At 41.8% G+C, this 25324-nt stretch overlaps 1 protein-coding gene across 2 annotated transcripts in view; it reads right to left on the bottom strand.

The window, feature by feature from the left end:
- Nucleotides 1-226: 226 nt before the first annotated feature.
- The window catches only part of Urb2 (URB2 ribosome biogenesis homolog), a 28315-nt gene continuing 3217 nt past the window's right edge, over nt 227-25324 (bottom strand). Inside the window, exons 3-10 of one of the 2 annotated variants that reach the window (XM_048450221.3) lie at nt 24474-24650; nt 18686-22013; nt 14728-14888; nt 12312-12422; nt 10139-10381; nt 6833-6920; nt 3412-3551; nt 227-1452 (exon numbers count right to left, since the gene is read on the bottom strand). In XM_048450221.3, the coding sequence (XP_048306178.3) occupies nt 1255-1452; nt 3412-3551; nt 6833-6920; nt 10139-10381; nt 12312-12422; nt 14728-14888; nt 18686-22013; nt 24474-24650 (4446 nt within the window). In that variant the 3' untranslated portion in view covers nt 227-1254. Of the gene's footprint in view, nt 1453-3411; nt 3552-3580; nt 5922-6832; nt 6921-10138; nt 10382-12311; nt 12423-14727; nt 14889-18685; nt 22014-24473; nt 24651-25324 lie in introns of those variants that run through there. The other variant, XM_048450222.3, reaches the window with a different exon arrangement.

Here is a 25324-nt window from a genome sequence, read left to right as displayed (position 1 = left end):
TACTTCCGTGGCTGAAGAGGGAAGATCAAGTTCAAGGTCGGCCTGGGCTTTAGAATAAGCTCCTGTCTCAAAATACAAGACATAGTATTCAAAACTAAACTAACAAACAGCTTATGTGAATGTGTCTTAGGAAATAATCAAGCCATGGGCGATATTTATAAAGGAAAGTGTAGAAGAATCCTATGTCTGACAATGGGGGACTTAGTAAATGAAGCAGCTATGCTAATTAAAAAATACCAAATATGTTTATTGACTCTAATATGACAACTGTTACAAAAGAAAATATTAAAACACATTTTGATCAATTTACTATATATTTATACATCTACATATACACAACAAAGAGACTAAACAAGACATTTCCTAAGTGGTAATAAAGGCTGTTTGGGTAACTGAGACCATCAAAATACACTGTTTAGATAGTAAGAACAGTTAACATTATTTCTTGAACCGAACAGGAAGTTTTATAATGAACTTCTCAAAATGAAGCAGCAATAAGTAAGAGCCCTGACTTCTGTGCTGGAAGCACCTACCTACCAGATAGGTACATACCATCCTATCCAGGGCTCCCCCAGCACCACCAGAATTCTCAGAGGGAAGGCACAAGAGTGTCCCTGTCCTACTTGATTTAAAGGGCAGAATTATCCAAACAGGCTTTAACTACAGTCCCATGTATCAGAATTAAACACCAGTCCTACAGTTTCCAGTCAGGAGAGGCAAAAAGGAAAAGGACATTAGGTACAGTCATAATGATCAGCATTTTTTTCCATTAAATTCATCCAACCCCAAAACCTGTTTTCAGGTTTCTTATGCCACTCTTAGTTATAAAAAGGCATCCTGAGGCATGAAGGTGTAGCTGAGTGGCAGAAGTGTGAAATTAGTAAGTTTAAGGCCCCAGGTTCAATCCTTATCATCCCAGGAAGAAGGATATTAAAGAATACTCAGATTAAAATTTAAAAAAGCTATAAAAATAAATAATTCCGAAAGTGGTGCATGCCTTTAGCACCAGCATACAGAAGGAAGTGGCAGAGGATTTCTGTGTTCAAGGTCAGCCTGGTCTATATGGTAAGTTCCAAACCAGTTGGATACACTGTGAGACACAGTGGGACTCGTGAGGTGACAGGGGGTGGTAGGAAGAGTTCCCATGGTTGCTGATAATGTGCATGAGAATTTCAGAAGCCTTTACATCCTCTATGACTCTGAACCATGAAGCCTCTGCAAGATGTACCAGGAACTGTGCTTCTGTGGTGTGGCCTAGGCTGTATATCTTTTCTCTCCTTCTTGCTTGGCCTTGTGGTACTTGAGGTAGTCGCTGTGTAGTTCCTTAAAGACATCTCGTGCTCCGGGCTGTAGCGAGGCCCGCAGAAACTGAATATCACGCTCTATGCAGAGATCCAAAATGAGATAAATTCCCTCCTGTAGCAGGTTCTTCACAGTTGGGTACAAGGTTACCTGGGAAGGAAGGAGGAAGGCTCTAAGCACAAACCAGGGACAAAACAGGCAACATGCTGAAAACGTCGGTGCTCAGTAAGCAGAATAAAATTGGTGCAGCCACAAATCCCTGGGCTTCAGACTTTCTACAGCTGGGATCAATGGTCTATGAATGAAAACTTATCCCAGCAGCTTCAAAACTCATTGAGTGGGATGAACATTAACCACTACTCATCCCAAGCTAGCAATATGAGATGGAGAGACTGCTGGAAACCTAAGCTGGAAGTAAAAGAGCAAATAACTGGAAACATCTTTCTTTGTTTTCATTAGGATTCCTCACTACACAGAGCAGACAAAACAAGCAGGCCTGTAGGCTGCAGCATCTCCTGACCAACAGGGTCTTCCCAGGAAATCTGCCTGTCTCTCACAGGTCCTACTACAACATCTAGTCTACAGAAACACAAGGAATGAATGCAGAGATGTTTCTGGTTGTCTTTACTCTTGGGCATTTAATTAAAGCTAAACATGCTGCCTGGGAGAATTTGTGGTTTTCAGTAGCAGTCTCTAATGCATATGGAGTGTTTTCATTACTAAATTTAAAAATAAACAAAAGACCTAGACTTCTGCCAATGGATTTCAGGATGTAATGGCCTTAATAACTCACAAGCCCTTTTTGTTTTCAAGATTAAAACAAAACAAAACAAAAGGAAAAAATGGACAAGTTTAAATTAAAGATGAATAATGAAGCCTGGAGACTAGAGATTTCATAAAGTAAATCTTAGAACAATATGACTTCAAGGTTCCAATTATCACTTTCCTTTTTGTACCTCAGCAAAATGAAATTACTATGTCTCTTTTCATTCTCCAGTTAAAAAGTACAAGCTTTTCTCTCATCAAAAGCTTGTATGTTAATGACTCACATGCTTACAGTATATCAAGCTTTGATAAAACTGTTATATGTGCATAAGAAAATCAATTGACTAGTCCCCATGTCACTCCAGGACCACTACAAGTATCTTCTCAAGCACTTACTTAGCACTGCTGCTCCCTCCCACCCCCTAGCACAGATAAAGTTGCTAGAATGACAAGAAGGTGTGACGTAAAAAGTTACTCAACAGTTACAATTACTTGAAACAGGAAGGAAGCAATCTAGAAAGGCTGTTCAACCAAACCTCCCTGGAGAAATGCTGACTTTTCTAGTTAGACATTCCTCTACAGTGCCCACCAAGAGATCCAACTACCATGCATGCAAGAGACCCAGTACCAATTCAGTCCACCAGACTCGCTATTTCCCAGAAAGCATGTAAACATGTTTATACAAATACAAGCAAATGGATTTATTCACTTGACTCTGACACACTGGCATTCATTAATCAAGGTAAAGTTCCAAAGTCATTTATAGTCCTAAACTGGCCTGACCATGGGGCACCAGTAGCTTCTGGAAGTTTGAAAACAGTGCATGGACATATGTGAACAAGTAACTCTTAATAATAAATTCATCATTTAAAACAATTCCAAAAGCCATATAAATTGAAACAAAGATCAGCAGTAACAAAATTCCCAGTGTGTCTACCCTGTAGTCTGCTCTGAGTGTCTAGGAGCAAATGAATGTGATAACTACCCCAATCCCCTCTTTTCCAGGCTCTGCTGGTTTGGATCCTTAAGAGTTCTTGGCCCTGGGTGAGATTTCACTTGCCTATTGGATAACAAGAAAAGGAAACAGGTCCAGGTCTGTACTGGAACCAGAGACCTGGGAGTCTTGGAGTCCTAAGCAACTTCAGTAAGGGGCTCCAATGACCCTTACACGTCCCTCAGTTCTATCCGTAACTCTATAAGACTGATCTCACACACACACACACACACACACACGTACAGAAAAGTCCACTGCTGTGAGCCTATCATTGCTATTTTTGGTAAAAAGCTATGCTCTAAGACTGTGAATGGAAACCCCTGATGAGCATGTTCAGTCTGCGTTTTTACCTTCTGTGCTTCTGTCACATACTGGGCCACCAGGAATGGGGAGAACGCGGTGAATTCCTCAGCTCGAGTAGCAATGTGGCTGTACATCCTTTCCACCAGGCGTGCACACTCAAGGACCACTGGCAAGTCATCCATGCTTCCTACAGATGGAAAATGATTAGCTTTGAAATGGCAAGATCATTTCTTCTAGCCCTACAATCTTAGTATAAAGTAGAAATGACTGCAACTCTCTACTCTTTCCAGACTCTACTGGCTTATTCTGTACACAAAAATATGGTAAAAGATATGTCCAAACACGACAACAGTGAAAAACATGATATTCAAGTCCATGTGGTTTTGTGTGAGTGTGTGGGGGTCTCTGATAGCTAATTTTCAACATCAACCTAGTATTAAGTGGGCAGGAAAGACCACCCTAAAATGGACAGCACCATACCATGACTGGGGTCCTGGGCTGAAAGTGGGGAAAAGGAGTAGGAAAGCCAATTGAGCACCAGCATTCATCTCTACTTCCTGACTACAAAGCAATGTGACCAACCACCCCATACTTCTGTCCCCATGATGGACTGCATCTCCTCAAACTGTAAGCCAAAATAAACCCTTCCTTTCTTTTTTTTTTTTTAAAGATTTATTTATTATGTATACAGCATTTTGCCTGCATGTATGCCTACACACCAGAAGAGGGCACCAGATTTTATCACAAATGGTTGTGAGTCACCATGTGGTTGCTGGAAATTGAACTGAGGACCTCTGGAAGAGCAGACAATGCTCTTAACCTCTGAGCCACCTCTTCAGCTTCCAAACCCTTCCTTTCTTAAGCCATCTTTGTCAGTATTTTATCACAGCCATGAGAAAATTAACTAATACAATATCTAACTAGAAAAATCAATTCACTTAAGGATGAAATCTATGATTGCTATCATTTTAAAGGGAATAGATTGCTATAAAACAGGATCAAATGAAGATTATCGTCAAGACATTTTATTGAGAGGATTTAAAAGAGTTCTAAAGTATGTCTTTGCCTCTATCAGTTTTAGAAATTGTGTAAGGTTTTCCTTTCATAGGCAAATGGAGATAAGATATAAGGCTATCAACTCCCCACTTCCCCCAATCTTCCCAGAGTTACTTCTCCAGTCCTCCCTTGTTAGTCAGTGTAGGACCATCTAGTTCCTGAGCTCCCCAACTCCTGCCCTGACTGGATAGAGAGCCCTGGTCCATGCTATAGCACCTCCCAAGCTTTGCTGAGCACAGTAATAGCTATAATTTTATTTATAAATCTGGAAAATGCAAACTCACGAACCAAAGGTAGACTGGTGGTTGCTCAAGATCAGACCTAATACAGTGACACAGAACTCAAGTTGAAAGAATCTATATTTTGGCTGCGGTGTGGCTTCACTTTGTTCCTAATTATCAATTAAACAGATGAAGTGCATCATGCAAACATTAAACCTCAATAAAACTGAATTTTTAATATGGACAGTAATTTTTGAGAATAAACACACAGACATCTTATCTTTAATAAATGTAGTTCTCGGGGGCTGGAGAGATGGCTCAGTGGTTAAGAGCATTGCCTGCTCTTCCAAAGGTCCTGAGTTCAATTCCCAGCAACCACATGGTGGCTCACAACCATCTGTAATGAGGTCTGGTGCCCTCTTCTGGCCTGCAGGCATATACACAGACAGAAAGAATATTGTATACATAATAAATAAATAAATAAATAAATAAATATTTTTTAAAAAAAATAAATGTAGTTCTCTAAATCAATTCAATTTCTATGAAATTCTGTTAATATTTGGGAAGTATTTCACAAGGCCCACACTGTAGCTATGTGCTTCATGACCTAACAATCTCCATTTAGACAGTATGAGTGACTGATTATTGCAGTCACTGAGTTCATGCATAATCATAAGAGTGCACTAGAACCCAATAAGGAGAACAGAACCGATAAACCCTGTGGGCCAAGCCATAAGTACAGAGAATAATCTTGGAATTAGAGAGAACCAAGTTAGGTCAACATGAAGCACATGTTTCCTTCCATGCATGCTCAGAACATGTGACAAGGGACAAGCTTGACATAGCATGCAGCCACACTTTACTTCCAGTCCATAGCAAGACCTTGCTTGGCCTGTCTGCCTCCCTGGGCACATTAGGGAAGACATCACCATCAGAACAGTATCTTAGGATATTAAATAACCTTAACTGGAACCACAGACAGTCATATACCAGCAAAGGCTATCAAAGAGAAGGAACTTGTTACCAGCCCTACACATCAGTAGATTTTTAATATTAATTAGATGAACACATGCACTGTGCTATGCATGAGAGGTAGAGATAAATTCATTATGCCACCAGCTAGCTGTTCACAGCTGGGAGGAGTAAAGGGAGAACTACAACATCTGTCAGCAGTGTGCGACCTCTCATCTCTTCTCCTCCACCCTCTTCTTTCCAGAAAAACAAGTTTCAATCAGAGATGCCAGATGCATTCAGTTTGGAATACAGTAAAATGTGATGATCTGAAATAGTTAAAAAAATTATCTTGAGTCAGAAGGACAGGTGTTAGTTTGAAACCAATGTGGTCTACATACTGAGTTCTGGGCCATCCAGAGCTACATAGTGAGATCCTGTCTCAAACAAAATTATCTTGAGAGGTGCCCTGGCTGGGTAGCGTTTAGTTTTGTTCTTGTTTTTGTCAGTTTGACCTTAGCCAAAGTGAGTTGGGAAAAAGAACAACTGAAAAAATGCCTCCATAGTATTTCCTGTAGGCAAATTATTAATAGTATTTTCTTTATTAATGATTCATGTGGGAAGGTCCATGTGACAAGAGACAGTGCCACCCTTGGGCAGCTGGTACTGAGTTGCATAAAAAAGCAGGTTGAGCAAACCCTGGAGAACAAGCCAGCAAGGAGCATTCCTCATGGCCTCTGCTTCAGTGCCTACCACTAAGTTCCTGCCCTGACTTCCATCAGTGACAGAGTATAGCCTGGAAGTGGTAAGCTGAAATTAAACCCTTTCCCTCCACCAAGTTGCTTTTGGTCATGGTGTTTTATCACAGCAATAAAAATCCTAACTAAGACAAGAGGCTGGAGAGAGCTCAGCGGTTAAGGTCCAGAGGACCTAAGTTCCATTCCTAGCACCCATATCAGATGGCCTAAAACTACCTATAACTTTAGTTCTAGGGTGGCAGACACCCTCTTCTGGTCTCCACCAGCATTAGCATTGCACACATACACACTCACTTGTGCACACACCCATAAATAAAAATAAATATTTCTCAATAAATTCTTTCTTGAATATTCACTTGATAATCTGAACATATTTTATGTGAACTCAGTTTGGTGGTTTTATTTTCAGAAATATTTACGGTCAGAAATACTACATGATAAATACACTCAAATCTATACCTGAAGCCATTACTCTGAATTACCTTTGTCTTTCTGCCGTCCTTCACGCATAACTGAAAACAATAGTATATTAAACGAGTTCAAGAAGGATGAAATGGCCTTCAGCATCACCTGTGGTAATAGAGGAACACAGAAGTAGGTCAATGATCTTTTGTCTGCTTACCTGGCAGGACATACAGAGAGATGTAAACCCTGCTATGCAGCAGATACTTCTCTTATCTTTTGCTAAAATCACTGCTGAAATCTGGCTCACATCTGGTTCCTTAGTTCTTGATTTAACGTTTTAGGAAGTAGGGGGTTCTACATTGCACATGTTTCAAAACTTGTGGGGCACCTTGATTTAAAATTTGCCAAGTCTGTGCTTATTCTACACTGGTTCTAATATACTCTAGAAAGACACAGAATTGGCATTTAAGAGAAAAAAAAAGATTACATAAATTCACTTAAAATGAGGATCAAACCATCTCAAATGAAAGTCTTAGCTTGCCTAAGACTTTCCCTTGAACACTGAGACCAAGCAACTCTTTTAAGAAGTTTGCTCCTGGAACTGGAGAGATAACTAAGTGGTTAAGAATAAATCATCTTGCTGAGAACCTAGGTTTGGTTCCCAGTACCCACAGAGGAGCTCACAACCATCTGTGTATAACTCCAGATCAGACACCCTCTTTTAATATCATGAGCTCTGCATGCACATGCATACATGCAGACAAAACTCTTACACATAATCTTTTTAAAGGTTACCTCACTCCTAATCTTCTTAAATGTCTAACCATTCTCCAAGTGCTTCTCCCTTCCCCACTCACTTCCTTCTATTTTTAAATTTGTTTTTGTTTTCCTTTGAGACAAAGATTCACTGTGTATCACAAATTCACATGTAGACCAAGCTGGCTTCAAACCCACAGAATTCTTCCTGCCTTTGCCAAGTGCTGAGATCACAGGCATTCACTGCTACACCAGACAATTTTATTTCCTTTTTTTTTTAAAAAAAAAAAGGAAGAAAAAAAAAAAGAAAAATGAGGCTAAAACGACAAAACATGCATTTAAATCTCTGTATCTATCTGTGTGCACGCATAGTCATGTACGGAGTGTGGCTGCATGCATGCCATAGCACACATGTAGAGATCAGAGGACAACCTTAGTTCTTAGGCTATTGGGTTCCATACTGACAATGCAGGCACCATTAAATGTTTATCTGCTGGACCACACTGTTCTACGTGTTCAACTAAAAAGAAGAGTAAAACACCAGAACAATTCTCTCTGGTATAATCAACAACAAAATCCAGACATCATCACAGCAAACCTTTCATACTGGCTTTTTGCAACAGGTTTAAGAAGAGGCTGTTTTGGGGAAAGCATCCCAGAGTTTCATCAATGCTCTAAGTTCTCTCTGAACCCTTGTTATACTGATGAACAGTTATCAAATCCAGACCAAACTTCCTAGCTCCACAATGACACCCTTGGTAACTTCACAAATCTGTCCTTTGTGTGTGCCTCATTTTTCTCATTTGCAAAATTAAGATAACAGGTCATCATGAGGAAATAATTGTAACGTGAAGTTTTCTCATCATAGTCTCTTCCTGGGTGTTTAGTCAATGCTGGGCACCTGCTATGTCGTCCAGATACATCTAAGAGGATTTTAGCTGAGTGTTCACATGTATGTGGATCTAAAACCATGCACTGAATTCCCTCATGAGACCTGACAGTGTCAGTGAATGTTAGCTGCCTTAACCACTCACATAGTCCTGTTACTATCATGCTGTTGATGTTCTCTATACGTAAGTCGAAACTCACTAAATACTCATGTGTTAGCAGCTTTCCAGGAGTCAGTTTGCTAATCTTACTTTCAGCCAGATTTGTACTCTCAGACTGGGATGGATTTGTACTGCACTGTATTATACAGTCTCATAACAACCTTAATAATTAGTCAAAAAAAATTTTATCAAACGCAGTGACAAAGGAGGCAGGGCCAAAGATGACAGCTGTAAGTCTTTGGAACAGACCATTTCTCTTAAAAATGGCATTGCTGGGGAGATTACATAATTTAGTGGGTAAAGACTTTTGTCATGCATGTCTGGTGGCCTGAGTTCAATCCCTGAATATGCTGACTAATTTTATGTTACTTGACAGAAGCTACTAGAGTCATCAGAGAGGAAGAAGCCTCAATTGAGAAAATGTCTCAATAAGATCCTGCTGCAAGGCATTTTTTTAATTAGTGATTGATGGGGAGGGCCTAGACCACTGTGGGTGGTATCATCCCTGGGTTGATGGTCCTGGGTTGTGTAAGAATGCAGGCTGAGCAAGTCATGAGGAACAAGTCAGGAAGCAGCACCTTCCATGGTATCTGTATCAGCTCCTGCCTCCAGGTTCCTGCCCTGGATTCCTTCAGTGACAGACTGTGATGTGGAACTCTAAGTCAAATAAATCCTTTTCTCCTCAACTCCCTTTTGGGTCATAGTGTTTCATCACAGCAATAGGAACCATAATTTTATATGAAGCACTAGACTTCATATAAAAGGAACAGAGAGAACCATCTCCACAAAAATTTGTCCTCTGACCTTCAAACACACATCATAGCATAAATGTAGATTACCTATTCTTAGATTATCAAAATACTTAGAAACATTTCAACATGTGTGTGTACATGAGCATACCTAGTATTTATGAATTCCTACTGGTCACATGTATTAGTAGTGCTGCATGAAAAAAACCCCAATCAAAGGTATCAATAGGTTTGGCCTAACACTCAGACTCAACCAAGTAGCACTGGTCAAAATGTTCACTGAGTCTCAGTAGCCTCATCACTAAATATAGGATTACCACATGCTTTACAGACTTACTATGGGGTAAAGCAGCCAATACTCAACAAATGCTACCTGGCCATACTCTCTTCTAGGAGATCTGTGTTCCTAGCCTCTGTATAACATAAACAGTAGTAACTATAAACTCTCACTCTCTTTAGCACTTGAATTATAATCCCAACTTATCTAAGCAAGGCAGTGACATTTAAGTACATCATTACCAAACACAAACTATGACACCACTCAAAGTAACAGATGGCAAAGAACAACTCAAGCGACCTGAAGATAAAGGGTCAAGTATTTCTATGTTTACATTTGAGAAATTACAGGAAGCAAAGTCTGTAACGGTAGAGTTTTCCTTTCTTGCTTTCCTTTAGTTGTCTGTCTGTTGCTTTTGTTGTTATTGGCAGTTAGGATAACACAGGAGCCTCTCACACATACACCACTGAGCAGCCCCAGCCCTTCTGCTGCCCCTCTAGAAGCTGTCGTTTCCAACGCATATAGGAGCAGCTGCAGTGCTCTTACTCTCACCTTCGAGTGGCACTGTAAGATGGAGAACAGCACATTGTGCATCTTCTGGAAGACACTGCCAAACTCCAGTGCCTTCAGGTGATCCAGAGGGACTGTGAGCAAGATGTTAAAAGCCAGACTGACGTGATGAGGGTTGCTGATGGTCTCCTCCCCTTTCCGCAACAGAACAGCCAGGACGTCAAGAACAGGCTCAACCACTACTAGAGCCACAGGCTGTTCCTGGCAGGCCTCTCGGTGTTGCAGCTACAAATGAGGACGGACAAAGAAAAGAAAGTGAAGGTAATCCTGCAAGGAAATGAAATCACTTAAGCTCTAGGTGACAAAGGTAGTCTGCTTACGCTGTACAAGGAAATGGTGTAGACAATCAACAACCCAAAGGGACGAGGCTATCATCAGTCTCCTATAGACCTGGCTGCTTCAGCTCTCACTTTTTGCTGAGTACATCTACCATGAAGACAAGCTAGTTCTTAAAAGGGATCAGACACACCCTATTTCTTACACAGAAACTGTATGTCAGACATGCATAACAGTATTTTCCCAAAACAGATCATCAGTCCCAAATGCCTGTGATTATAAATCAGGTCTAGTTAAGATTTTTAGTTATTCTCCTAGAAAATAAGAGAATAGACTCAAGATAAAGGACTTCCCTGTGTTGTGAGATGTTATTTTAAGATGTGTTACATTTGTTTAATGATGCAAAGATGTGTTGTATTCTTTTTTACGTTGCATTTATTTAACTCTGTGAAGCTGTGTTATTTTACATGTCTAAAACACCTGATTGGTCTAATAAAGAAATGAATGGCCAATAGCAAGACAGGAGAAAGGACAGGCACGGCTGGCAGGCAAAGAGAATAAATAGGAGGAGAAATCTGGGAAGAGGGAGATCAAGGATCAAGAAAAGGAGGAGGATATCGGGGCCAGCCACCCAACTACACAGCAGACCACAGAGTAAGAAGTAAAGGGAAGTTATACAGAAATAGAGAAAGAAAAAAAGCCCAAAGGCAAAAGATAGATGGGATAATTTAGGGAAAGCTGGCTAGAAACAAGCCAGACTAAAGCCAGGCATTCATAAGTAAGAATAAGCCTCTATGTATGATTATTTGGGAACTAGGTGGTGGGCCCCCACAAAGAGCCAAATGAGAAAAAAAAAAAAAAACAAAAAACCACCAACCACATTCCTGGGTCACCTAGAGAGCACCCTATGGTTTCTAGCTTGACACAGTAAGTATCTAAGGTGGTCTTTGAGTCCTGAATCTTACAAGAGCATCATTCTGCAGGGAACATGGCTCTGCAGCCTGTCTGCCACACACATTAGAGGCATCAAGGGTTCTAACCTGGTACATATAATCAATGCACACTGTCACCATTATGGCCACCCATCAGTATGTTCCATATCCCACTCAATAACTTGCTTCTTCACTGTCTCCTCAACACACACATATGCAGCACATGTCTTTTGGTTTTACAGATTCTTAGGGAAAAGACGAAGAAGCAAATTAGAAAACAGGAGGAAACATGTAGTCTAGTTTTCAGTCCCATAAACTCTGGAAATATGCTGATTCATGACAATTCTCTCAGATAGCAAAAGTTCTAACAGGATGGTAATGATGGCAAACAGGTACTGCTCTTTCCTATCTAAAGTAAGAACCTTTGAGGCAGGTTCGATCAAGGGAGCAAACACTAAGACCAGCCTCAATGAACCAGGCTTTTGTAGTAGAAAATGAAACCAAGTCACTGTCAGATGAAAACACAATACTTTAGTAGGATAAAAGTATTCCCCTTTACCGTATCACATGCCTTACACACACGTACCCCTCCTGACACGCCTTTTGTGCTTAACTGACCACAGAATTTTGTGGAGAATCAGTCCCAGGGATCCTCCTTAACCTACTTTGAGTATATGGCCCACAGTATTCACCTTGCCATTGCCATTTATCTCATCATTTCCTGTCTAATAGTTCTCAGTGCCCAACCCACTCACCACCTCCAAACCAGGTTGCTATTGTCTAACAGTGCACACAGGTAGGAAATACAAGCGGTTTGGTTACCTGTTCACGGCCACCTTCAAGAAATGGCCACAGACCCAGAGAATGGCAGATCCCAAGAAACTAACTGTCATACAGAGGAGGAAATGACAAAAGAGCTGGAGAGTGCATTTGGAAAAACCACTTACCGTTAGAGCCGTGACTATCTGGGGACACATACGCCATAGCAAACTTGCCTTCTCTCCATTGAGTGGGCATTTCAGTAGTAGACTTAGTAGTCTAATGGCACACAAAACCACCTGAAACAAAAGGGTAAACTTTAGAACAGAAATAGCCAATCCCACAGGAGAGATCCTCTTACTGGGACTGATAATAAAATGGAACCCTGTTACTGGGGACAGAGACAAAGGCTGGTCAGGGTTGAGTCCTAAGAGCAAGGGCCATCTTTCCCATTTGTGCACAGAGAGGAAGCAATGATGATGAGCATAACTCCAGCAGAAATAGGGCCTCAGGGAGTATCTTACTAAACCAGGCACAGAATTGAAAACAAAGAATGGTCTAATCATAGACCCCATTTTGCCAAGATGTTATATAAACACAGAGGATGCTATTACTCCACTGATCAAGAACTACACAAGGGCACTGGAGAGATGACTTAGAGGTTCAGAGCACTAACTACTCTTCCAGAGGACCCAGGTTTAATTTCCAATACTGACATCTTGGCTGACAATCACCTAATTCCAGTTCCAAGGTATCTGATGCCCTCTCATGGCCTCCGCAGGCACAAGGCTTGAACAAGGTGCACAGATATAAACGCAGGCAAAACACTTATACATATAAGGTACAATTTTAAAAACCAAAAAACTTCATAAGGAAAGGTTTAAAAGAAATACTGGGTGAGATGCTGTGACAGCAGGCAATGCTTTTAAACCAGACAAGACCTACTTTTACTAAACACAAAGGCCTGGCCTCTTTCTCCCTTAATACTGTGAAGCCACACAACCCCAGCCAGATCCTAATTTCTGCCCTGGACATTCTTTCCTTGTCTTCTCTTGACTGCACACACCTGCACGTCTGACTGTTCTCAATTTCCTGCATACCTATAGGATACATTTACCTACTGAGGCTTGGAGTCCATTCATTTCTTCACAATTGTACACCTTCTGCCCCAGTAGACAAACACACTTCTATCCCATGTACACCTTCAAATTCTTCATTCTTCAATACTCAGTTCAAGTTTCCCTTGTCTATAACGCCTTCTCTAATCAATTTGTTTAACGAAAATTTGGGGGCTATTTTCTCCCCCAAGTCACTCACTGAATGGAAGCCCAGAGACCCAGAGTCATTCTCAAAGCTGGGCCCCAAATGTGCCATAAAGATAGATAATGTAAGTTCCAAAGATAGGAAGTACAGTAGGCAGCTGGAAGGGACAGTACAGGTCCTCAGGCTCATAGCTATGTGTCTGAACTATTCCTATGCCCTTCCCCAGAATTCATAATCACCCCTTAATTCTCCTCTAATTCAGATCAAAAACTAACCCCAGGTATTATCAGTAACCAGGAATCAAAAATTCACATGAGACTGTACATAGTAGTAAACATCTATATTTATAGTACTCGAGAGGCTTGGCGCGGGAAGACTATAAATTTAGGATTTGGGCTGCAATGGCAAGACCCTAGCTTTGGGGGGGGTGGGGTGAGGAGGAGACGCAGCAGCCTAGAGCAGTCTATGGAGGCCTTTTTCCTCAAGTGCCACTGGGAACACCTGACTAAACAGTACCCACAATCATTCTGACATGTTAGCTGTGTAAGACATTCTAAATGGAAAGATACTGGGGCTTATGAACTCAGAGTCCAAATACTTCCTTTTTTTTCTCCAGTGTTGGAATTTGAACCCAGGACCTTATGAATACAATACCAACTGAGCTATATACCCAGAGTGTTTGGGTGTATACACATACACATACACACACACACACACACAATCGTGCATGCATAATTCTTAAGTTCTGGTCTACAGCTGTTTGGCATATCAAGCACTTTTCAAAAAAATGTGTGTAAGCAATTATTTGAGAAGTCCACAAATATGTTTTCACATGTGTCTTATTTTCTCACAAACAACTCTTTAATCTTCATTCTTAACCCATAATAATATTTCTGAAAAAACTGTGGTAGATGAAATGAACTTAGAGACTTTTTTTTATATGGTCTTTATAATATTTAGCATCTCATGCAGTAAGAGCACACATTTGTAATTCTGAAGAAATTCCCCTGTGAAAAGTAAGAATCTTCAGTGGAAGCTAAATAGTCACAGCTGGGCTCCTCCTCTGCTTCCACTCTCAGCCAAATTTGTCGGTCTAGTTTTAAAAGTGACATAAAATTTCAAACAAGCCAGGCGGTGGTGGTGCACGCCTTTAATCCCTTTAACTGGAAGGCAGAGGCAGGCAGATCTTTGTGAGTTCAAAGCCAGCCTGGTCTACAGAGTGAGTTTCTGGACAGCTAGGACTGTTACACAGAGAAACCCTGTCTCAAAAAAGGGAAAAAAAATTCATCAAAACAATCCTTCCTTTCACCTGCAGTCAAACAAAAGAAAGAAGATATCCACCTGCTGATCAGACTTCCATGCCTGAGAGATGTCCAGCCCCTGAAGAATAGACTGCAGTATGATCCCAAACTGCTCTGTTGTCCCAGCCTCAAACATTTGGGTGAGCAGGGCTTCTAAGTGAGGCTCAATATCCTGAGTGACTGGTGCAGGAATGCCTGGACCTGGAGGAAAAGAAACCAAAAGTGTTAAGATCTGATTTATAAGTGATAATGAACTACAAAGTAACCATCAATAATTTGAGGTGTGTAATTGTACAACCAAATACTGGTGAAAAAAGAGGAACAGGTGCTCACTGTGGTGCTCTTCTCTTACCCAGAGCTGTACCTATGTACAGTGTATGCACACAGAAAATGCCAATACGCTCAGGTTAGTGCGGGACACAGCGGACACGTGGCGATTTCTATCTCTTACCTCCCTTATACAATCAGGATGGGTGAGAAGTGGAGTGTTTAATACCTAAGTAGGAGGAGTCAGACTGACCTAGACTTTTTAGAGGCTCCAAGGAAAGAACAATGTGAACTTTAAGCTCTGTATCCTTGTCCAGGAGTGGATTTGGCAAGGCTGGTAAAAAACTGAAGTCAATGCTTCAAAAGAGTCAAAGTTACAGCTTCTGGGGACCCAAAGTCCTAAGGCAGCTATGTCCAAGGTTTCCAATGTTCTCTTTGCCATGACTGTCTGACTTAGCTCTCTTTTGAACTTGGCCATCCACTCCCATACATTCCCCTGCAAATAGTATGTCTGGTGCTGCATCTCTTAATAAACTTACTTGGTATAAGTCATTGGTTTGTGTAAGATCTCTTGGTCCCAGCTACTGCTTTTATCTTCTTTATTTCTCATCCCCAGTCCTCCCACTCAACACCTCACTGTTCCGGTCACCCAGAAGTGTTGAAAAGACAAAAAGAACCTTGACATTCCTGGGACTGTCTACTAGGTCTATCAGGTGTTTTCTAGAACCTCACTGACCCACAATCTTGCAATAAAGCCCAAGACAGGATATTCAAGCCCTCCAACATTGACCTATCCATCCTTCATGAGTTTCAGACTGCCACACATTACCAGAATACATTCTGCCTCTCAATCTGTGTTATTTACAATCAAGAGAACAGAGACTGGGGGCTCTGACCGAGACCTAGATTCACAGCCTTTTTCAGCCCCAATTTACTCATCAGTAAAACGAACACATCAGCAAAAGATGCTTGTCACTGGCAAATAAAAGAACATGGAACCTATTGGAGAGCCTCTCCAGGAGAGCTTACTACCCACACTTGCCTGGCTGGACTTCAAGGCCACTTTCACTTGGCTTACATGTATCCTCTAGCCCCAATACCAAATTCAGGTTGGGTTTTGGTATCCCATATTCTCTCTTCTGCAGCCTCAATGGCTATCTGTCTGGTATGAAGCCCAAATCAGCCAGAGCACTGATACTCCTATACAGAAGGCCAGCTCTAAAGCATTGGCTTCCCTTAAAGCAATCTATTCTATTGCCTGAATGCATTTTTCATAAAAGCTCCTGTTTATGAAAAGCCCCCTTAGCACCACTGGAGGGCAGGGGTACCTCCACAAGCTGTTGTACTGCTACCTTTCAGTTCTTCAAAACAACCTTCATGTTATGCTCCCTTCCTTTCCCAGTGCCTTGGGCCTCACCTCACTTAGTAGTCCCCCAGACTGCTCACTAGACAGTCTGACAGTTGATATATGTAAACATGCTAGACTCCCTGTATCTGAGGCTCTGTTCCAGAGGTTTGGGGTATCACAGGTCCAGGGATATAAAAGTAAGGCTTAGAGCTGCCTCATCTCACTAGAGGTAGGGAAAGGGGATACAGAAGTTCTGCTTAACTGACAGTTGCCACAACTTCAGATGCTGTCATCTTAAGACACTCACTTGGAACGCTGTCAAAAGCTTTAACAAAAACTTTTATGTTAATTCCAGTAAGGGAAGCACCAATCCCTCAGTTATTAACAGAGAAAGATAGACCATTACAGTCAGGGTCTTTTTAGTTCATTTACACTTGAATCCAGACAGAGTGGTCTTTGACAGAGAGACAACAGCAGCACTGTTCAGTCCACACACTCGGCTCTGGTACTGGCCCAGGCAGACCAGGTGGCTTCACTTCCTAAAGGTCCCGCACCCTTGTAACTTCTCTAAGCAAATTAACTCAGCATGTACTCTTGCCCCTCATGCCCATGAAGTCTAACTTCAAAAGACTACCTAATTCCTATTCTAGCCCCTCAGCAACCCCAAAAACGAAAAAGAAAGCCTCTGCCACCTGTGATATGTACTGACTAGATTCAAGAAGATATCAGCCTATTCATCTTTGTCTGCTTTGGGGAGTGACTATATTTAATATACTTTTTTAAGATTTTATTTTATTTATGTTTGGGTTTTCAAAGGCCTCACTATGTACCCTTGGTCTGGAATTTGTTATGCAGCCTCTGTCTCTGGAGTGCTAGGATTAAAGGCGTGCATCACCACTCCCTTCCAAACACAATAATTTTGTAATTTTTTTTTCTGAGACTGGATTTGTCTGTAGCTTTTGGAGCCTGCCCTGAAACTCACTGTGCAGACCAGGCTGGCCTCAAACTCAGAGATCCACCTGCCTCTGCCTCCTGAGTGCTGGGATTAAAGGCATGCGTCACCACTACCTGGCATACTGTACTTTTTTAACATGAATATTTTTAATGATTCTAAATAATTTCTATAACATTTCAATGGCTATATAGGAATCCCTAAACCTTTGATCTATATGACTTCAGGGTCAGTTTTGTGCTGGAAGACATCAGCTCTCTCACTAGTCTGTGTCTGAGGTCTTAGCTGCCTAAAAGGGCGAAACTCATTAACAGAGATGACACTAGAAGAGTCTATTTTACTACACACACACACACACACACACACACACACACGTAATTGAGCACACTGATGGGGTGCTGAGGAAAATAGATTTTATGTAATTTTCAAAGATAATCTATAGCACTATAGGCCTGATAGAGGAGTTTCCCCCAGGTGAGATGATCCATTTGAGTCAACTGTGGCCACAGCAAATTAAAGGCCAAGAACAAGAACAGTAGCCCTTAAGCCATGAATGGGGGTTGGAGAGATGGCTCAGTGGTTAAAGGCACATAACATTCACATAGAAAATCTAAATTAAGTTCCAGCATCCATGCTGGGCAGCTTACAGCTGTGCACTCAAGAGAATAAGCAGCCCTCTCCTAGACTCTACAGGCACCTGCACTCATATGTGCACACACCCACACACAAATATACACATGACTTAAAAAAAAAATCTAGGTGTGGAATTTGAGATGAGCTGGGTCTATATAATGAGTCCAGGTCAGCCATTACATATAAGACTGTGCCTCTAACAAACAGGTGTGAATGTACACAAAATAATCCCTAAAATAAGAGAGGACCTGAGAAGACTAGAAAGGTATAGTGTGCACAGGGGAGGGAAAGTTGGAAAGGTGACTGCTTACACATGCCAATATAGAAAGAAAATGATGTCCCAGATGAATATCGACAGTGCAAGCTTGCTCATGTACCTTCTGAAGCTGCCAGGTACCACCCTGCTCAAGGGGGGAGGCCTGGCCAGTTGTGGCACACACCAGTAGGATATGTTGAAGTGACTGGCATATGAATCTTAAGAGATGAAACATGGTAACTTGGCCATGGAGGTCCCTTTGACTTAAGCCTCTGCAACCCAGAATCAGTTCAGAGAGAAACACCTTACTGGGGCTGGAGAGATTTTTGCAGTGGTTAAGAGCACTGGCTGAATGCTCAGAGGATCCAGGTTTGATTCCTACCACCAACATGCAGCTCACAACCATCAGTGACTTCAAGGCCACGGAATCTAACACAATCCTTTGGCTTGAGGACACCAGGCGTATACGCGGTACACAGACATATATGTAGGCAAAACATCCATACACATAAATAAATTAAAAAGCAAAAAAACCATCTTACCTGTAAGAACTTTCTGCACAGAATGAAAGATGGAAGCAAAAACAGAGCTCTCCTTGGAATGGAGCTCTGGGGCCAAAAGGAACAAGGTTAGAAATTGCAATGCTGCCTGGAAAGACTGAGTATTTCCTAACAGGGCAGGCAACTCCTCCAGCAACTGAATGTAGACATTCTGGTAAAGGGCCACGTGAGAAGGCAATGTTCTATCCGTATCCACAGCTTGAGAAATCTGGGGCTGTCCTACCCGAAGGCATTGGCTCAGGTCTACTTCTAAAAGCGTGGGGACAGCTGAGAGGAGGACTGAAGGCAGGCGGCGGCCTGTAGTCCCAGGCACTAGGCAGAGATTCAGCATGGCACCCATCTGCATCATGGCTTGCTGCAACAGTTCAGGTAGTGCTGCTGATGCCTCCAGTAGCTGCCTTCGCTCCTTAACATAAGGCCCCAAACTCTGACACAACTTGGTTAGAGCCACTAGAAGCAGTTGCCTGCACCGAAGGCTCTGGATCTTCAATTCTTTGCTGGAAGCTCCCTTACTACACCTTGAGAGGAAGGCAGTAATTTTTCCAAAATTGAGCACCAAGCTCAGCTTTACTTGGATAAGCATCTGCATTAGCTGTTCCAAGAACATCCCTAACACTTGAAGAAGCTGTAGCCAATCGGAGTCATCCTCCCTAACTTGAAATTCCGTGCTGGCTTTCAACAGTGAGGTCAGCACAACCTCAAAGATGTCACTAACATACATGACCTTGAACACAGAGCGGGCATTTCTTCCCCTCTGCAGACCACCGAGGAGTCGGTAGCATGTCACCAAGTACTGGAGAGCTAGTGGGGAAGAGCAATGCTCCAATGTGGAGATAGCCATGGAGAATAACAGGAAAAAAAAATGCACGTGGTAAGATGGCATGAGGCTGTCCAGGTGAAGGGTGGAGATGACTTGTAAGAGCTCCAGGAGGACTTTTAGCTGCTCTTCATCTAGCTTGATAGGAAAACCATTCTTGATCATAGATAGAAAATTCTGGGCAACTTCTCCTCTTGGTTCTACACCTTCAAGTCCAACTTTAGCTAATTTGGTTTCCCAGTGAGACATAAATGTGTGGTAGTCCTTTTCAAGAAGCCAGGGAAACTGCTCACTAATAAGACTCAGATCACCATGGGCACCAGAGCACAGAATGCTAGAACATTTTGCAGCAATACACATCAGGAAAGCAGAATGGAGGGACTGCATCTCTGGAAAGAGAGGGCTGTGCAGGAGGGCTGTGGATACTGTCTCAAGTGTGATGTATGGCTCACCATGGGCCAAGCTTTCCTGCACTTTATTTGCTGGTAAAGTTCTTAACAGGACAGTGGCCAAATATTTCACATCATCCAAACAAAGGTAGGGTATTAAAACTGTGAGGTTTGATACGATCAAGTGCCAGTGTGCTACAGGATATGTAGACTCATTCATTGTCGACACCTGCCTATCCCAGGCAACTACTGTCTTCTGACTTAAACAGTCTCTGCTAGAATCCAGAATGCAGGCAGTGTCATCTCTCAAGGTTTGAAGGGCTTCTTTAGACTGGGAATTAGTCCGCATCAGAGTCCTTTTCACCTTCTGCAGGTACAGCTGTTCTAAGCAGTACCTACTGAGAGACCTGGACTGAACTATACACTTTTCCACCTTCTTCCAAAGCTGTGTTTCCACACCTGGTAGCAACAAAGGGAGTGCTGAGACATCCAGAGCAGCCCCAGCTAGGGGCCCTGCCAGAGAATGATACTGGCTGCAGTGCAGACTGAGAGTAGTGTCCACTTGAGCCCAGGTGTAACAGAGTAAGAGTGCAGAGTCACTCACCTTCTGTTGCCACAGCTCAGACTCTGAGCTCCAGAGGTCCATGAGAAGGCCCAAAAGGGGCTCCACAAGCTCTTTCAGCATCCTCTCCATTATGCACTGTGTCTGTCTGATGATGGGCAGAGGCATGCTGTTGTCCAGACTCGGCATGTTGAGCATGACACAGTGCAGCAGAGAGCTCAGAGACAAAGCCTTCAAAGCCATGTCAGTATCACTCTGCAAACAGGGCATGATCAAAGACTGGAACTTCTCTAGTACAAGGGACCATGTATCCAGGATCTGACTCAGTGGCAGCTCCAAGAGGCATGCACAGAGAGCCATAGAGGGGCCTGAGGCAAGCAGAGGCTGCCTCAGTGCCTCCGCTGCTGGACGGCAGATCACCCCCAAAACCTCTTCAAACAATCGTGGCACTTGTCGGAGCCTGGCATATGTCTGGAAGACAGTGCTAATAAGTACCTCCTGGGCTTTTTTAGCTCGAAATTCTGTTACTTCTGCGTCAATCCAGGCTGAAGACAACAGGTCATCTAGGTCTGGTTCTAAAATCAAATGATTTAGAGACATTAAAATCTTGAGGCAGCGAAACCAAGCTGGCACAGGTGCTTGTGAATGGTTGATCAGCAGCTCAGCCACATGGCGGTAGAAGTGGAACTGTGCCTCCCCATGTTGGATCCTGTCAGCAGCCACATTGTAGATGTTGGTGGTGGCCACTGAATTTAGCAGTTGCTCAACAGCCAGAAGCTCTGTGGTCCAGTCTGATAGGGTTAGGGTTTCCATCTGTCCCTCTTGCAGGTGTGAAATCTGCAAGCAGCCAAACAACCTGGGGAGAGCCTGAAAACAAAGGAATTGGTTTTCTTCCTTAAGGTATGAGTCCAGAAAGAGTCTGTACAATAAAGACACTGAGTCTGCCACAACCGAAGCACGCAGGTCTGACTTGATGTAGTCAGGCTCTACCAGCCTTTTAGTCACAGTTTCCACTGGAGTGAGAAGACTCTTCAGAACCCCCATCTTTACATTGTCTTGGTGCTGTTCCAAGAGCTCCTCTTTATAGGATGAGAGTAAATCATGTCGAAAAACACCGCTTCGAAGAACGGTGTCAATCTTACTCCTGATATCTCGGCTCAGTACCTGCCGTAGCTGGCCCTGACCAGCCTGTGTCCACGTGCCCCCAAAAAGCAAATGTCTCAGGACTAGGCAGGGCTGGAGGAGGTGGCCAGTCATATCTGCAAAGACACGTCTGGGGTTGGCTTGCTGTTGCTGAAGCTTGAGGTAATGTTCAAGAGCCAGATGAATGACTTCAAATAGCTGGGCTGTCATGGCTCCTTCTGGTTGTCTGCAGACTGACCAGCAAAGGTGGCTCAGCAAGGCTACAATCAGCTCTGGTTTGGCTGTGTAGATGACAGCAAGGGCAGGTGTTGAGAGGATGCCCTGGCAGCAACTCAGGATGGCACAGACATTCTTATGGGATCCTGCAAGTGAGAACTCTGCTAGTCTCTCATTTATAACCTGAGAATTAAGAAAGAAATAAAGGTCATGACTACCCTGAAGCTACACTTTCTCAGAAAGTGTGAAAGAATCAATCATCTCTCTCCCATTTTGATGAGAAACAACCAGACTTTTTACCTCTAACATGAACTCGACACTTACTTAATGCATCAATAAAAGATAAAGTGTCTGTTCTAATTTCTTCACACATCCATCTCCTGTCAATATCAATTCTGAAAAGGTTTAGTGCCATCCAATTCCAAGAGGCTTTGCAAAGCTTAAAAGTCAGTAGTCAGTATTTTTTCTTTTTATTTATTCTTCTCTCATACATCCCAACCACAGTCTCCTCTCCTTCTACTCCTCCCAGTCCTCATCCCTAACCTCCCTTTTACCCCAGATCCACTTCTCCTGTTTCCCTACAAAGAAAAAATAAATAAATAAAATAAAAAATAGGGCATCTCAAGGATATCAACCGACATGGCATAATAAGATGTGATAAAGACTAGGCAAAAACCCTTGTGTCAAGGCTGGATGAGGCAACCCAATAGGCAGAAAAGGTATAGACCCTAAATCTTTAACTTATCTCAGATGTCATCAGGTAGCACTTGAGTCATGATCCTGTGTCCTATGTACATATTATAGTCATTACATTTTCCTATTAAAAACATCAAAGTAGTGCTAGGAGATGTAACTCCATTGGTAGAATGCCTGCTTAACATGTTTAAAGCCCTAGGTTCAATTACCAGCACTACATAAACTCAGTGTGCTAGTGCATGCCTGTAATCCCAGTACTCAAGAGAACAGGCAAGTGTAGCATGATATTGGGGTTCGATCTGAAGATCAGAAAAGCAAAGCAGCCTTTTACTTTTACCTCAGACCGAAAATGGACGAACCTGCCTCCATGAATCCTTAGACTGAGACTGAGAGTGAGACCTATCTCTTCTCGTTTTATATTCCTCTCTAGCGTGTGTACCACCACTGTCTGACCTCTACAGCTGACTAGTGTGGCTTCTGGGATTAAAGGTGTGCGCCACCACTGCCTGGCCTGTATGGCTGACTAGTGTGGCTGCTTTGTATTGATCTTCAAGCAAGCTTTATTTATTAAAACACAAATAATATAACACTATAGCAGAAGATCAAAACTTCAAGGTCATCCCTCTATTACACAGTTAACTGGATGCCAGTGAGTACCTTTCTTTTTACCATACAGTAGACACATTGTTTCCAGCTTTCAAAATTTCAAATTCAGATACAAATTCCGACAGATCCCAAAATTTACTATAAAGCCAGTGATTTGCTCCTGGTCATACAAGATCTAAGAATCAAATCTGTCTGAGGTACTAAGCTATTAGCAACTACATGAAACAATCATTTCCACTCAAGTAAGTACTAGCTTAAAAGTCATAGCAAATGTGCTGAATCCTAAGATGTCAACACATCACCAGCATCCACCAGATATTTTATTAAATAGATCAATTAAAAAAAAATCTTTTCTACACCTAGTCCCTAAAGCATATTTTTGTTCATGTTTTATGGGTCCTCAAGCAATATTTCACATAAACATACATTTATTTTAAAAGTTCTATCATTTCTTAAATATAAAGGTACTCATCTTTCAGTCTTACCTCAAAAGACCACTTAGAATGATCCTATTATTTGACAGTGTCACAGGGAAGGATATAGTCTAAGAATTATTGGAAGCTGATCTACTTCCTTGCTCTCTAGTCTGTTCCATTCTATTCTGTGAGGCTCTGGCTGAACAGCTCTACAACCAGACACTTCTAGTTTCAAATCCCAACACTGCCATTTACTATCTATACACGGCCATTTATATTCTTATACCCTTTGAGCCTGTCATGTACTAAGTGCTCATTAGTACTGGTTTTTAATAGCAATTATTATGGCATTTGAAAAAAAAGTTCAGACTTTTGTGATTTTAATAAAAAAAAACTGAAATAATTCCCATCCAGATTATCTTTGATCCTCCCCCAGAAAAATCTCATCAAATGTCTGTGTGTGTGAATCTAATTATAATACAGTAGCTACCTTTTCCAGTTAAAAAGTAGTAAAGCTGGCTCTGATGGTATACACCTGCAATTCCAGCACTTGGTATACAAAGCAGGAAGACCATGAGTTTGAGAGCAAACGGTAATAAAAACCTGTTCACAGGCCAGGCAAGGTGGTTCATGCTTTTAATCCCAGCACTCGGGAAGCAGAGGCAGGTAGATCTCTACAAGTTCTAGGCCAGCCTGGTCTACATAGAAAGTTCCAATACAGTCAGAGTTACATATAGAGGCCCTGTTTTAAAAGTAACATTTTCTATTTTTGGATACTATTATTTCTTCTTCCTTCTCCCTCCCCTAACTTGAAATTTCCCACATATTCACATAATTTATTCTGAAACAAACAAGTTTAAGCAGTAATGAGAAATTAACAAAGATGCACAAAACAAGTTAACAGAAGAAAGAGACCATGATTTACCTTGACAAGGGAAATCTGAAGATTTACAGTCTTTCCATTCTTCAGGAGATTCTGCAATTTCCTGCTATGTAGAATGTTATCTACATAGACCCAAAGCCTTTCAACAATATCTTCCTGCAGTTCGAGTTTTTTATTATAAAATGCAACCAATGTCTGTCTTGCCCAATCAAGTAAAACCTGGATTTGTAGAAAACATACTGTGAAAATGAACTTCTTACATGGAGAAAAATTTTAAGCATTATACGGACATCCAGCCATGACAAAATTCTATTGCAAGAACAAAAACAGCTTTCCTTTAAACCATGTCTGCAGTATCAGCTACCACTGGGTCTGAAACATGAAGAGCACTTCCATCTATAAGATCAGGAAGAGACTGGACAACATAGCAAGATCCTATTTGAAACAAATAGGCTGAATATGGTTACACATGGCATTAATATCAGTACTTAGGAAGCTGTGGCCAAAAGATCTCAATTCAATGGTAACGTAAGATGTATAGTGAAAGCATTTGTTTTAAATCTTCACTTGTTTGTTAAATAATAATGTATGTTATGAAATCTTGAAATGTTTATTAAGGAATAAAAGAGGAAAAACAATGTTGCCTTAGTCTGGAATCAATGAAAAATTTCAGTGCAATAACATTATTCAATGGCCTTTTTTAAGAGAAACACAATGGGGCTGGAGAGATGGCTCAGAGGTTAAAAGCACTGACTGTTCTTCCAGAGGTCCTGAGTTCAATTCCCAGCAACCACATGGTGGCTCACAACCATCTGTAATGAGAACTAGTGCCCTCTTCTGGCCTGCAGGATATATGGAGGCTGTACACTGTGTACATAATAAATAAATCTTTG

Source organism: Myodes glareolus, chromosome 22 (genome assembly GCF_982192425.1).
Source record: "Myodes glareolus chromosome 22, mMyoGla1.1, whole genome shotgun sequence".
NCBI classification, from domain to species: Eukaryota; Metazoa; Chordata; class Mammalia; order Rodentia; family Cricetidae; genus Myodes; species Myodes glareolus.
The sequence above is the reverse complement of the archived record's forward strand: the minus strand, read 5'-3'. Positions and strand labels throughout refer to the sequence as shown.